General features: G+C 44.6%; 1 protein-coding gene across 3 annotated transcripts in view; it reads left to right on the forward strand.

Annotated features, from left to right (window-relative positions):
• LOC115116657 (BCL-6 corepressor-like) overlaps positions 1-15278 on the forward strand; it is a 63194-nt gene extending 47916 nt beyond the window's left edge. For all 3 annotated transcript variants that reach the window (XM_065015052.1, XM_065015054.1, XM_065015053.1), the window contains 4 exons: positions 1190-1335; positions 3145-3219; positions 13745-13895; positions 14085-15278. In XM_065015052.1, the coding sequence (XP_064871124.1) occupies positions 1190-1335; positions 3145-3219; positions 13745-13895; positions 14085-14532 (820 nt within the window). In that variant the 3' untranslated portion in view covers positions 14533-15278. The remainder of the gene's footprint in view (positions 1-1189; positions 1336-3144; positions 3220-13744; positions 13896-14084) is intronic.
• Positions 15279-15761: the final 483 nt, after the last annotated feature.

The raw sequence follows: 15761 nt of genomic DNA on the forward strand, positions 1-15761 counted from the left end.
TATACACACACACACACACACAATGCCGTATACACACACACACACACAATGCCGTATACACACACACACACACACAATGCAGTATACACACACACACACACACAATGCCGTATACACACACACACACACACATGCCGTATACACACACACACACACACAATGCAGTATACACATACAATGCAATATACACACGCACACAATGCAGTATACACACACACACAATGCAGTATACACACACACACACACACACACACACACACACACACACAATGCAGTATACACACACACACACACACACACACAATGCAGTATACACACACACACACACAATGCAGTATACACACACACACACACACACACACAATGCAGTATACACACACACACACACACACACACACACACACACACAGTATACACACACACACACACACACACACACACACACACACAATGCAGTATACACACACACACAATGCAGTATACACACACACAATGCAGTATACACACACACACACACACACACACACACAGACACACACACAATGAGGTACACACACACACACACACAATGACACACACACACACACACACACAATGAGGTACACACACACACACACAATGAGGTACACACACACACACACACACAATGAGGTACACACACACACACACACACAATGAGGTACACACACACACACACACAATGAGGTACACACACACACACACACACAATGAGGTACACACACACACACACACACATGAGGTACACACACACACACACACACACAATGAGGTACACACACACACACACACACAATGAGGTACACACACACACACACACACAATGCAGTATACACACGCACACAATGCAGTATACACACACACACAATGCAGTATACACACACACACAATGCAGTATACACACACACACAATGCAGTATACACACACACAATGCAGTATACACACACACACACAATGCAGTATACACACACACACACAGACTCAGATGCAGTATACACACACAATGCAGTATACACACACACACACACACAATGCAGTATACACACACACACAGACTCAGATGCAGTATACACACACAATGCAGTATACACCCACACTCAGATGCAGAAATACACACGCGTGCGCGCACACACAATTTTTCCTATTACATGAATGTGTGTGTGTGTCCAGGCCTCTGCATGACGCGGTGGAAAATGACCATCTGGATGTAGTGCGTGTGTTGCTGTCCTACGGGGCTGACCCTACCCTGTCCACCTACTCCGGCCGCGGTCTGCTCAAGATGACCCACAGCAACAGCATGGAGCGATTCCTCACTGGTCAGTCACTCACTACTATACTGCTGCTCTACCCCTCACTGGTCAATCACTCACTACTATACTGCTGCTCTACCCCTCACTGGTCAATCACTCACTACTATACTGCTGCTCTACCCCTCACTGGTCAGTCACTCACTACTATACTGCTGCTCTACCCCTCACTGGTCAGTCACTCACTACTATACTGCTGCTCTACCCCTCACTTGTCAATCACTCACTACTATACTGCTGCTCTACCCCTCACTGGTCAATCACTCACTACTATACTGCTGCTCTACCCCTCACTGGTCAATCACTCACTACTATACTGCTGCTCTACCCCTCACTGGTCAGTCACTCACTACTATACTGCTGCTCTACCCCTCACTGGTCAGTCACTCACTACTATACTGCTGCTCTACCCCTCACTGGTCAATCACTCACTACTATACTGCTGCTCTACCCCTCACTGGTCAATCACTCACTACTATACTGCTGCTCTACCCCTCACTGGTCAATCACTCACTACTATACTGCTGCTCTACCCCTCACTGGTCAATCACTCACTACTGTACTGCTGCTCTACCCCTCACTGGTCAATCACTCACTACTGTACTGCTGCTCTACCCCTCACTGGTCAATCACTCACTACTATACTGCTGCTCTACCCCTCACTGTGTCCCACTGTGCTTCTCATTCTCCATCTCAAAACACTCTCACTTGGTCTGCTTTTAAAAAGCGTTCTCTCTCAAACACACACATGCTGAAAACAGTCCCTTCTTCCACCCCTTTCCCCAGACCACCTGTGTGAGGCGATTCAGTCGGTTGCGATGCGTGCTCGCTCATCTGTCTGGTTACTTAGCAACGGCCGATCTGTTTGCTTAGTGTATGTGCAGAAATGGGCTTCTCAGAACACGCTCACTCTAGAAAATAGAAAGTGTGTGTGTGTGTGAGACAAATGGGATCTCTGCTACATACACATGGAGAATGAAAAGGAACCACACACACCCCCTCACATAGCCGGTGGCGTCCATCTCTTTCTATCCGAACAAGTAAAACCCAATTACCTCAGATGGATAGCAGGCCTTGAGAGAGGAGAGGCGTAGGTAGAGAGGGAGGAAGAGCTGGAAAAGGGTTTAGACGGAAAGATGGAGTGAGCGACAGAGATTGTGTGTGTACTCCTCCCTCCACCTGGTCCCACTCATCTGGAGGTTGTTAATCCCTCCAAACACACGCCAGACACCCAACGCCTCAGTACTGGCACTCAGCCCAGCTCTTACTGGCTCTCTGTGTTTGTGTGTACTTGGTTTGTGTGTGCGCCTAGTACCGTAAATGTCTCTCTCTGTGTGTGTGTGTGTCATAGAGAGAGAGGGAAGGAAGGAAGTAGAGAGAGTGTGGTTCCAATTTCATTTTTAGCATATTCCTCTAGCCTCAGCATGAACCAAGCCAGCAATGATGCAGTATAGACAGCCCCTCTCTCTCCTCTCCCCTCACTTCAAGTATCCAGCCAGCTATGATGCAGTATAGACAGCCCCTCTCTCTCCCCCCACTTCAAGTATCCAGCCAGCTATGATGCAGTATAGACAGCCCCTCTCTCTCCCCTCCCCTCACTTCAAGTATCCAGCCAGCTATGATGCAGTATAGAAAGCCCGTCTCTCTCCCCTCCTCTCCCCCCACTTCAAGTATCCAGCCAGCTATGATGCAGTATAGACAGCCCCCTCTCTACCAAAGCTGTGGCAGGCCCCTCATCTAACCTTGCTCGTCTCTCTCCCTCTCACTTTCTTGCTCGCTCACGCACTTTCGTTTTCTCTCTCTCTCTTCGCCACATAGATTATTTTGCTGACCTGCAGGGCCACTCTGACGACCCAGAGACCCACTGGGAATTCTATGGCAGTGCTGTGTGCGGTGAGTTTAGCTCTATTTCTATTTGTGTGTGTGAGAGTCCCATTGTGTAATATAACTGTGTACAGTGCCTTCAGAAAGTATTCATAACCCTTGACTTAATCCACATTTTGTTGTTACAGCCTGAATTCAAAATTGATTAAATAGATTTTTTTTCTCACCCATCTAAAATACAATGACGAAGTGAAAACATGTTTTTACAAATCTCATTTACATACATTACCAGTCAAATTTTTTGGACACACCTATTCATTCAAGGGTTTTTCTTTTTCTACATTGTAGAATAGTAAAAGTATTAAACAAATCCAAAATATATTTTAGGTTCTTCAAAGTAGGCACCATTTGCCTTGATAACAGCTTTGCACACTCTTGGCATTCTCTCAACCAGCAACACCTGGAATGCTTTTCAAATCAAATTTTATTGGTCACATGCAGATGTTAATGCGAGTGTAGCGAAATGCTTGTGCTTCTAGTTCCGACCATGCAGTAATATCTAACAAGTAATCTAACAACTACCTTATACACAAGTGTAAAGGAATGAATAAGATATGTACATATCAATATATTTTATTTATTTATTTCACATCTATTTAACCAGGTAGGCAAGTTGAGAACAAGTTCTCATTTACCATTGCGACCTGGCCAAGATAAGGCAAAGCAGTTCGACAGATACAACGACAGAGTTACACATGGAGTAAAACAAACATACAGTCAATAATACAGTATAAACAAGTCTATATACGATGTGAGCAAATGAGATGAGATAAGGGAGGTAAAGGCAAAAAAAGGCCATGGTGGCAAAGTAAATACAATATAGCAAGTAAAACACTGGAATGGTAGATTTGCAATGGAAGAATGTGCAAAGTAGAAATAAAAATAATGGGGTGCAAAGGAGCAAAATAAATTAATTAATTAAATACAGTAGGGAAAGAGGTAGTTGTTTGGGCTAAATTATAGGTGGGCTATGTACAGGTGCAGTAATCTGTGAGCTGCTATGACAGTTGGTGCTTAAAGCTAGTGAGGGAGAAGTGTTTCCAGTTTCAAAGATTTTTGTAGTTCGTTCCAGTCATTGGCAGCAGAGAACTGGAAGGAGAGGCGGCCAAAGAAAGAATTGGTTTTGGGGGTGACTAGAGAGATATACCTGCTGGAGCGTGTGCTACAGGTGGGAGATGCTATGGTGACCAGCGAGCTGAGATAAGGGGGGACTTTACCTAGCAGGGTCTTGTAGATGACATGGAGCCAGTGGGTTTGGCGACGAGTATGAAGCGAGGGCCAGCCAACAAGAGCATACAGGTCGCAATGGTGGGTAGTATATGGGGCTTTGGTGACAAAACGGATTGCACTGTGATAGACTGCATCCAATTTGTTGAGTAGGGTATTGGAGGCTATTTTGTAAATGACATCGCCAAAGTCGAGGATTGGTAGGATGGTCAGTTTTACAAGGGTATGTTTGGCAGCATGAGTGAAGGATGCTTTGTTGCGAAATAGGAAGCCAATTCTAGATTTAACTTTGGTTTGGAGATGTTTGATATGGGTCTGGAAGGAGAGTTTACAGTCTAACCAAACACCTAAGTATTTGTAGTTGTCCACGTATTCTAAGTCAGAGCCGTCCAGAGTAGTGATGTTGGACAGGCGGGTAGGTGCAGGTAGCGATCGGTTGAAGAGCATGCATTTAGTTTTACTTGTATTTAAGAGCAATTGGAGGCCACGGAAGGAGAGTTGTATGGTATATTGATGAGTGATGGCAAGATGCAGTAGATGGTATAGAGTACAGTATATACATATGAGATGAGTAATGTAGGGTGTGTAAACATTATATAAAGTGACTAGTGATACATTTATTACACCCAATTTTTAATTATTAAAGTGGCTAGAGATTTGAGTCCGTATGTTGGCAGCAGCCACTCAATGTTAGTGATGTCTGAGGGCCTTGAGATAGAAGCTGTTTTTCAGTCTCTCGGTCCCAGCTTTGATGCACCTGTACTGACCTCGCCTTTTGGATTATAGCGGGGTGAACAGACAGTGGCTCGGATGGTTGTTGTCCCTGATGATCTTTTTGGCCTTCCTGTGATTGTGCATCTGTAAAAGTTTTGTTAGTGTTTTTGGTTACAAGTCAAATGTCTTCAGCCTCCTGAGGTTGAAGAGGCGCTGCTGAGCCTTCTTCACCACGCTGTCTGTGTGGGTGGACCATTTCAGTTTGTCCCTGATGTGTACGCCGAGGAACTTAACTCTCCACCACTGTCCTGTCGCTGTAGATAGTGGGCTCTGCTGTTTCCTGAAGTCTACTATCATCTCCTTTGTTTTGTTGACGTTGTGTGAGATTATTTTCCTGACACTACACTCCGAGGGCCCTTACCTCATCCCTGTAGGCCGTCTCGTCGTTGTTGGTAATCATGCCTACCACTGTAGTGTCATCTGCAAACTTGATGGTAGAGTTGGAGGCGTGCGTGAACAGGGAGTACAGGAGAGGGATGAGAACTCACCCTTGTGGGACCCAGTGTTGACGATCAGGGGGGTGGAGATGTTACCTACCCTCACCACCTGGGGGCGGCCCGTCAGGAAGTCCAGGACCTAGTTGCACAGTGCGTGGTCGAGTCCCAGGGTCTCGAGCTTAATGACAAGTTGAGGGTAGTATGGTGTTAAATGCTGAGCTGTAGTCGATGAACAGCATTCTTACATAGGTATTCCTCTTGTCCAGATGGGATAGGGCAGTGTGATTGCGATTCCTTCGTCTGTGGACCTATTGGGGCGGAAAGCAAACTGAAGTGGGTCTAGGGTGGCCGGTAATGTGGAGGTGATATGATCCTTGACTAGTCTCTCAAAGCACTTCATGATGACAGAAGTGAGTGCTACTGGGCGATGGTCATTTAGCTCAGTTAACTTAGCTTTCTTGAGAACAGGAACAATGGTGGCCCTCTTGAAGCATGCGGGAACAGCAGATTGGGTTAGGGATTGATTGAATATGTTTGTAAACACACTAGTCGGCTGGGGATGCCGTCTGGGCCTGCAGCCTTGCAAGGGTTGACACATTTAAATGTTTTTCTCACGTCGGCTGCAGTGAAGGAGAGCCTGCATGATTTGGTAGTGGTGTCAGTGGCACTGTATTGTCGTCAAAGCAATCAAAAAAGTTGTTTAGTCTGTCTGGGAACAAGACATTCTGATGGCATCGTGATCTGCGACGGTGCTGGTTTTTCTTTTGTAGACCCTGCCACATGCGAGTCTACTTTGTTTGCCTTGCGGAGGGAATAGCTACACTGTTTGTATTTGGTCATGTTTCCGGTCACCTTGCCCTGAATAAAAGCAGTGGTGTGCTCGAATGCTGCCATCAATCCACGGCTTCAAATCAGCGTATACATCAATGTTGTTTGACGCTATCCGGGAAAACATATCCCAGTCCACGTGGTGGAATCAGATTGGTCGGACCAGCATTGAACAGACCTGGGCGGTTCCTGTCTATAGGCTGGGAGCAACAAAATGGAGTCGTGGTCAGATTTGCAACGATCCAGAATGCTGCCAACCCGGGTCGCGCATTCAATATGCTGTTAAAATCCCCAGCTACAATAAATGCCGCCTCAGGATATGTGGTTTCCAGTTAACATAGTCAAATTGTTGTTGGGGTGTACATGACTGTAATTATAATCTAAGATAATGCGGTTGGCATTTGTAAGGATTTATAGATCAGGTGAACAAAAGGACTTGAGTTCCTGTATGTTATGATCACACCCCCACCCTTCTTCACCAGAGAGATGTTTGTTTCTGTTGGGGCGATGCGTGAAGAAACCAGGTGACTATCCCGAGTGAGCCATGTTTCCTTTCAACAGAGAATGTTTCTCTCTGGAAGGCAACCCTTCCTCAGATTTCGTCTACCTTGTTGTCAAGAGACTGGACATTGGCTAGTAGTATACTCAGGAGCGGTGGGCGATGTGCCCTTCTATGGCGTCATTGTTTTGGGTCGTTTTCCAGCAGTCCCCACATATGCTGAGCACTTGGTGGCTGCTTTGCCTTCACTCTGTGGTCCAAACCATCTCAATTGGGTTGAGGCCAGGTCATCTGATGCAGCACTCAATCACTGCCCTTACACAGCCTCTGGAAGGTGGCTGGAGCATTCCACAAGCCATCACTGTATAATACACGGCACACCCTTTTGGGTCATTGTCCTTTTGAAAAACAAATGATTCTCACTAAGCGCAAACCAGATGGGATGTCATTTCACTGCAGAATGCTGTGGTAGCCATGCTGGTTAAGTGCGCCTTGAATTATAAATAAATCACAGACAGTGTCACCAGCAAAGCACCATCACCTCCGTGCTTCACGGTTTGAACCACACATGCAGATATCATCCTTTCTGCGTCTCACAAAGACGGTTGTTAGAACCAAAAAACTCAAATTTGGACTCATCAGACCAAAACACAGATTTCATATTGTCACAGGCCGGCTCATAGCCTGTGGCAAAAATGATGGCACACAAACAGGTATAGGCCAATAAAAAAGTTTATTTATTATTAACTTTAAACAAAGAAAAAGTATTGAGTGGTGAAAGTATCATAATGTAAAGTGCAGGGATGCGTGAATCTGTGAATATGACTGAGTGAAAACTACAAAGGAATAAACAAAACAGGATCATACCTGGAGGAGCAGAGAGACGAGTGGTTAGTGAAGCAGTTTAAATACCCTGAGCCCAGGTGGCTCCAATCACTAACGACCCTCTGCCTGCAGGAGGAACCGCCCGTGACACCCCCCCCCCCTCCTTAAAATGAGGGTCCCACCCTCAACCCAAATTTCAGCCCAACATATTCAAAACAATCCAAAGTCCCCCCCCCCCCCAAAAAAATGTATACCAGTCCTGGCTCCTAGCAGTAGCCCCGTGTCCCCCAGCTGACTGTCCGCCCCTCAAACTCAGCAGCCCTGGTACCTGGGGAGCAATTTAAGCGGAAAGAGGCGCAGACAGCCTGTAGGGGTCAGCAGAGAGAAGATACAAACTAGGTTAAAGGGGCACGGGACAAAGCATTAGCAATGATATTATCCTTACCACTAATGTGTCTAATATCAAGGTTGAATGGTTGCAAGAACAAAGCCCAACGCATCAACAAAATCCTGACCAACAACCTTGCCTAGGTATGTGAATGTAGCTTTGGCAAACTCACATTTTGCCAAATTGATAGTCAACCTGGCCCACACCAGTCTTTCGAACAGGACTTGCACTCTCCAAACATGCTCCTCCCAGGAGTCTGAGTAGACGACCACGTCGTCCAAATACACGGCACACCCTTCCAGACCTGAGACCACCGGATTCATTAGCCTCTGGAAGGTGGCTGGAGCATTCCACAAGCCATCACTGTATAATACACGGCATACCCTTCCAGACCTGAGACCACCCGATTCATTAGCCTCTGGAAGGTGGCTGGAGCATTCCACAAGCCATCACTGTATAATACACGGTACACCCTTCCAGACCTGAGACCACCCGATTCATTAGCCTCTGGAAGGTGGCTGGAGCATTCCGCAAGCCATCACTGTATAAGAGAACAAACCAGATGGAGTTATAAAGGCAGCAATCTCACAAGCTCTTTTGGTAAGGGGTACTTACCAATATCCCTTTAAAAGATCAAATTTGCTGACCCAACTTGTTCAATACAGTACTCCATCCTAGGAAGAGGGTAAAGGTCTGCTTTAGTAACATTGTTAACTTTTCTATAATCAGTGCAAGGTCTGAATGTGGAATCAGACTTGTTGACCAAAAGACAGGGTGAAGCCCAATTTGAACAACATGGATCCGCAATACCATTGTCCAACATATACTGCACCTCTGTTTCCAGTTTCAATCTCTTCTCCTCAGATACACGATAAAATCTCTGTTTGATAGGCTTAGCATCTCCGATGTCTATATCATGCTCAATTAAGTGGGTTTGCGATAGTGTCAGAAAATAAAACAGGGTAGTTTCTAATAAGAGCTACCAATTCATCACGTTTCTCAGAGTCTAAATGATCTACCAAAACCCCAAGGTTTTGCAAAGTCTGGAGGTTCTTCAACCGACCTTGTAAGACCTCATCTGAAACCCTAACTACCTCTTGTCCCCCTCCACCAAATTAAAGACAAGATGCAGCGACTGGAGCAGCAGTCAACGCTGACCTCACCGCTGGAGTGCCTTCAACTTTGGTTAGATAACGGGAGTGATAACAGGTTGACATGGCATAATTTAGAGGACTTCCTATGACTAGGGGTTTCAAATCTGACACTTTACGCAACACAGTGAAAGGACCCGATCACCGGGACTAAACTCAAGCAGCTCAGCCTGTCCGTCATATTTCAGTTTCTTTCGCCAGTTCACCAGCCCTATACAACTTCAACCTAAGACCATTTACATAGTCAATAAGGTTCGGAGGTGGTTCCGCAGGCAAACAACCATCCTGCAACAACACTAAAGGTCCACACACCTTATGACCAAACACTAAGTCATTTGGGCTAAACCCTGTGCTTTCCTGTACTACTTCACGAGCAGCTAGTAACAGCCAAGGTAACCCCTCCCCCCAATCTGCAGACAGTTCTGTACAGTATGCACGAAGCAAGGATTTTAAAGTTTGAAAACGTTCCAAAGCTCCCTGGCTCTGGGCATGGAACGCAGTAGACTTGTGTTTACCTCCCATTTATTTGCTCGGGTTCTCAAACAGCTTAAAGTTAAAGTTAGACCCCTGATCTGACTGGATGATTTTTGGAATCCCAAATGTTGAAATAAAATATTAATATTCATGAAATTACAAGTGAAATATATTGAAACAGAGCTTAGCCTTTTGTTAATCACCATGTCATCTCAGATTTTGAAATGATGCTTTACAGCCAAAGCAAGACAAGCATTTGTGTAAGTTTATCGATAGCCTAGCATAGCATTATGCCTAGATAGCAGCAGGCAGCTTGGTCACAAATCAGAAAAGCAATCAAATTAAATCGTTTACCTTTGATGAGCTTCGGATGTTTTCACTCACGAGACTCCCAGTTAGATAGCAAATGTTCCTTTTTTCCATAAAGATTATTTTTGTAGCTGACACAGCCTCGTTTGTTCTTCACGTTTGGCTGAGAAATCGACCGGAAATTGCGGTCACGACAACGCCGAAAAATATTCCAAATTAGATCCATAAGACAGAAACATGGCAAACGTTTTTTTTATAATCAATCCTCAAGGTGTTTTTCAAATATCTATTCGATAATATCAACCGGATCAGTTGGCTTCTTAGTAGGATAGAGAGAAACAATGGCCGCATTTGTCTATTACGCACATATCAATCTGAGAGCCACCAGTTGACCACTGACACAATGTTGTCGCTCACGGTCATTTTTCAAAATAGAAGCCTGAAACTGTCTTGTGACACTAGACACATTAGGGAAGCCATAGAAAAAGGAATCTTGTTGATATCCCCTTCACTGCTCAATAGGAATGCAGAGGTTTCTAAATAAGAGCTTTCGCCTGCAATATCAGTTCTGTTATACTCAGACAATATTTTTACAGTTTTTGAAACTTTAGTGTTTTCTATCCTAAGCTGTCAATTATATGCATATGCTATTATCTGGTCCTGAAAAATAGCCTGTTTACTTTGGGAACGTTATTTTTCCAAAAATGAAAATAGTGCCCCCTAGTTTCAAGAGGTTAACTACTGATTTTGAAGTTATGGTACGCAAGGAAAAAGCTGCCAGATATCTGGTTGCTTGACACATAAGTTAATAAGTAGCTATGACCTGACTTGGACCTTGGTAAAGGCCCAACACAATCGATAATAAGATGCTCAAAAGGTTGCCCTTGGCTGGTTTGGCTTACCTGTGCGCTGACACGGATGACAAGTTTTTATAAACTGAGCTACATCCCGCTTTAAACATGGCCAGAAACAAATAACGGAGTATGCGATCATAAGTTTTACGAACACCCATATGACCTGCCACATCATGTGAAGTTTGCAACACTTTATTTCGCAAAGGAGTAGGTACAACTATTTGAAAGACTGGTTCTCCTAGACCCTGATCATAGTGTGAAACTGACCAACAGCCCATCAAGAAGAAAATAACACTGAGCACTATTCCTCACCACTGAATCAGGAACAACGTTATCAAACAGATCAGCCAAGGTAGTATAGGCCTTTTGCTCAGCCATCAATGAATCTCTAGAACTAGTCAACTGTTCTGTCTGGAGTTTGACTGGCAACTCAAGACTTTCTGGCTTACTCTCAATCTCCTTACGAGAGGCTGCGCGGGTAACCGCACAAACTGGAAATCCCTCAGGAGACATACAGTTTTTATCTGGAGATTCCCTTGCAGGGGACACTGAAGGTTGCTTCTTACAGATGTTTAGTTTGCCATCTGCCTACACCTTACTACCTGCCAAGTCATTCCCCAAAATCATGTGGACTCCCTCTACTGGCAACTGGGGTCTAACCCCGATATCTACATCACCCTCTACCAGACCACATTTTAGGGTAACTTCATATAAAGGACAAGAGAATGGAACTAAACCCATACCACATACCATTACACAACTGCCAGTATCAGACTCTTTAGAGAATGGCAAAACAGATTCCAGAATAAAATAATCTAAAGCTCCACTGTCTCTTTAGATCTTGATTGAAACATTGGTTGCCATCTACCAGGGACACGACACCATCTGAAATAAAGGCTGAAAAATCACAGGGGGAAGAATGAGAATCAAACTCAACTGGTGGCTGTAACAGGAGCTGCCATCACAGGTTTAAACTTGACCTGACTTTTTCGATTTAAGCAGAGGACAATCTTTCTTCCAATGTCCTTCAACTAAACAGTATCGACAGGTGTTAGCATTAACCAGTACTTTACGTCCTCCAGACCCAAACTTCTGCTGAGGCCTTTGGAAAGAAGCCCCAGAAAAAGGTGACCTACTATTCCTAGGAGTAAAGTTATTTATGGTACATGTCACTGACTCAAAATGGCTTTTATGTGTTAGCCGGTACTCATCTGCAAGGATTGCTGCATCACTTGGAGACTTAACTTTACATTCATTCATGTATGTAGCAACCTGGTCAGACACAGAATTTTTTAACTGTTCTAACACAATCAAATTAGACAGACCCTCAAAAGTACTAACTTCAGAAGCTGTACACCAACGATTAAATGCAGAAGTCAAATCACGAACAAGCTCAGAATAGGTTTGTGAATCTAACTTTTTCCTGTAACTAAAACGTTGACGATATGCCTCTGGCACAAGCTCGTAGACCTTCAGAACTGCCGATTTAACTTTAGCAAAAACTTTACTGTCAGCTACACTCAGTGCTGCAAAATCCTCACGTGCTTTACCTGTAAGTACACATTGCAACAACGGTCATGTCCAAATCTGACCAAGCTCTAGCTTCCTCAATACGCTCAAATAAAGCAAAGTATGTGTCTGGATCTGACTCATCAAATTTAGGCAACAAACAAAGATTCTGTGAAACGTCAAACTGTGGTAGTCCTTCTGGTCTATTAGCATTTCTCAATCGCACTCTAACTGCATTTGCAACAGCTCCCTCTGCAGCTCAAAACTTGCACCCTCACTACTAGCAGACTGACCCCCCAAAAAAAAACATTTCCCTAAGACCCTGCTTTAATCTAGTTTTTTTTTTTTTTAAATGAGCAACAATCTGATGTTCAGAAATGTAAATTAACTGCTCCTTAGTACATAACTCTAAGGCTACCTCTGAAGGAGCTTGAACAAAACTACTCAGAATGGAAGACATTTTCCTCAACCAATACAACGATTACAAATGCTCAAAAACACAAACACAACTCACCTGCTGTCAGTCTGGGTTCAAAGACAGGAGCCACACCCCACTATCCTCCAAAAACAACTAACTAACTGGCCCTGGTCTTCGTGTACTCACATGTGGTGGGGTTTTATGCACACAAAACCAGGAGTGGAAAAGACAACCAGAAACTGGCGGCCCCCCCATAGCCACGGAGGTGCTCCCGGGCCCATGTAGGGGAAAAGGGAAAGGGATGATTTAGCTTTCTGATGTAGAATTTTAGGACCCCTTTAGGTTTAAACAAAAATATACCAGTCTCAACGTCAACAGTGGAGGCGACTCCGGGATGATGGCCTTCTAGGCAGAGTTCCTCTGTCCAGTGTCTGTTATTTTGCCCATCTTAATCTTTTATTTTTATTGTCCAGCCTGAGATATGGCGTTTTCTTTGCAACTCTGCCTAGAAAGCCAGCATCCCAGAGTCGCCTCTTCGCCGTTGAGACTGGTGTTTTGACTTATTTACTCCTGACTGTATTTAGTCTTGACATAACAAAGGGGTTGAATACTTATTGACCCAAGACATTTCAGCTTTTCATTTTTAAATGAATTTGTATAAAATTCTAAAACCTAATTCCACTGTGGCATGATGGGGCATTGTGTGTATGCCACTGACACAGCATCTCATGCTGGAACACAACAACGTGGAGAAGTCCAGGGCTGTGAATACTTTGAGTCGTTAGAAGAGGGCAGTGGACTTGTGTTATTCTAACTGTGTATCCCTTTCTCCATGTCTCAGAGTCCTTAGAGGAGGGCAGTGTGTGTAACATGCTGGCGGATCCCCCAGGGCCAGAGGAAGATGACGGGGACATGAGGGAGCTCTTTGAGTTTGAGTTCTCCAACCAACCCCTCCTCCCCTGCTACAACATCCAGGTGTCCTTGTCGCAGGGGTGAGTGTATACACCAAGACACACACACACACACACACACACACACAGAAATCAATATGATTGGATAGAAGCAGTGAAAGAGTACAGAATGAGAGAGTGAGATGAAAGTGACAGATTGTAAACCAAGACCATTTGTTAATCTCTTGCGTGTAAATCCTTGCGGTCCCGAATCCTCCCCCCACCCCCCAGGTCCAGGAACTGGCTTCTCCTCTCAGATGTTCTCCGGAAGCTGCGGATGTCGGCCCGTTCATTCCGCTCCTCCTTCCCCCACATGAAGGTGGTGACGATGGCCGAGGCAGAGTTTTACCGCCAGGCCTCCCTCTCCCAGCTCTTCTCCTGCCCAGATGAGCTGGAGGGCTTCCAGCCAGACAGCAAGGAGCTGCTGGACCTGGTGGAGGGGAGTGCTGAGCTGGCCGCTCTGCTGGGATCCACCCTGGAGTGCCTGGATGACCGCTGGGACGAACCCCTGGAGGCTAACGTTAATGCTAAGGCTAATGTCAATGGGAACATTAGGGCTATGGCTAATGCTAAAGCTAAGACTAACTCTAAGACTAATGGTAACGCTAATTTTAAAGCTAAGGCTAACGCTAACAGGAGGTTGTTATCCCTGACCCTGAACTTTGACTCAGATTTCTGAATCCCTACTCTACAGTGGGGGTCTACGATAGGTGAATGAGTAAGACCCCTGCCCTGAGATCTGAGATGAACTCCTGCTCTGGACTGTATGGACGAACGGACAGACAGAGCAGCAGAGACCTGAATGTGTCTGTACATCAAGCGAAGATGAAGAGGCGACTGTAAATTAACATTTGTCTTATTTTTATAAATGTATTAATATAAGTATAAATATATCTGGAAATGTTATCTTGATTTCTCTCCTGCAATTGTGTGAGCGAGAGTGTGGTTGTGTTATCATGATTGGAAGGTTGTTTGTGTGTTAAACAGTATAATATATGTGTGTGTGTGTGTCAGTTTATATGCCATAGTGTGTGTCTGAGCACTGAGGCAGCGCTTTGAATGTCACATTTTTTGTTCATAGGAAGCACATGGTGAGGATCAGTTGTATAGTTTTTTGTTCTCCTCAGACAGAGTTAGCACTCTCATCACCCTCAGGGGCTGTTTTGTACCTGTGTTCAATCTGCTTCTCATTTAGTCTCATTTCACTTGCAAAACTGAAGAGATGTGTTTTTGTATAATATTACAGGTTTAAAGATGAGAAGATATTTGCCCTTCGGTACAGAACTTGTACATAACAGGGTGGCTATTGCAGAACAGTAGCAGTTATACTATTTGTGTTTTTTTTGTAATTAAAATATCTCATTTGTATTTATATTTTGCCAGCAAAATTATAAAAATAAATCTTAACATTTGCAAGAAAGTTTATCTGAGTGTTATGCTCCACATTTTGTTATTACTATTGAAGGGTTTACATGGACCCAGCTAATCTTTGAACATAAGGCACATTCTGGCATTTCAAGACCAAATCTGTCTAGCCTGGACCTACGAAGACATCCAGACAGTTAGTGCAAATCCAAAGTTGGGCAACTTCAATATTTAAGCTGTACACTTTAACCTACATACAGGAGCTACTTGTTTAGCTCCCAAGTGGCACAGCGGTCTAAGACACTGCATCTCAGGTTCAGTGTAGCTAGGCTGTTCTGAGCCACATCCTGAATGCTCAACAATAAGGGGTTGGAGGGGAGAAACAGTAGCCTACGCAAGTAAACTCAAACTCCCTCAAGCCAAATGAAGCCAACAAAGTAAAGAAAACACACAGCATACCGTTTGCTGTGGATAATCACAAAGCTTTGGGGGGAGCACTGCTGCTACCTCGCTCTCAAACCAAGGTGCTTGAATTGAGGAACA

Source organism: Oncorhynchus nerka, linkage group LG3 (assembly GCF_034236695.1).
Source record: "Oncorhynchus nerka isolate Pitt River linkage group LG3, Oner_Uvic_2.0, whole genome shotgun sequence".
In the NCBI taxonomy this organism is placed as follows: Eukaryota; Metazoa; Chordata; class Actinopteri; order Salmoniformes; family Salmonidae; genus Oncorhynchus; species Oncorhynchus nerka.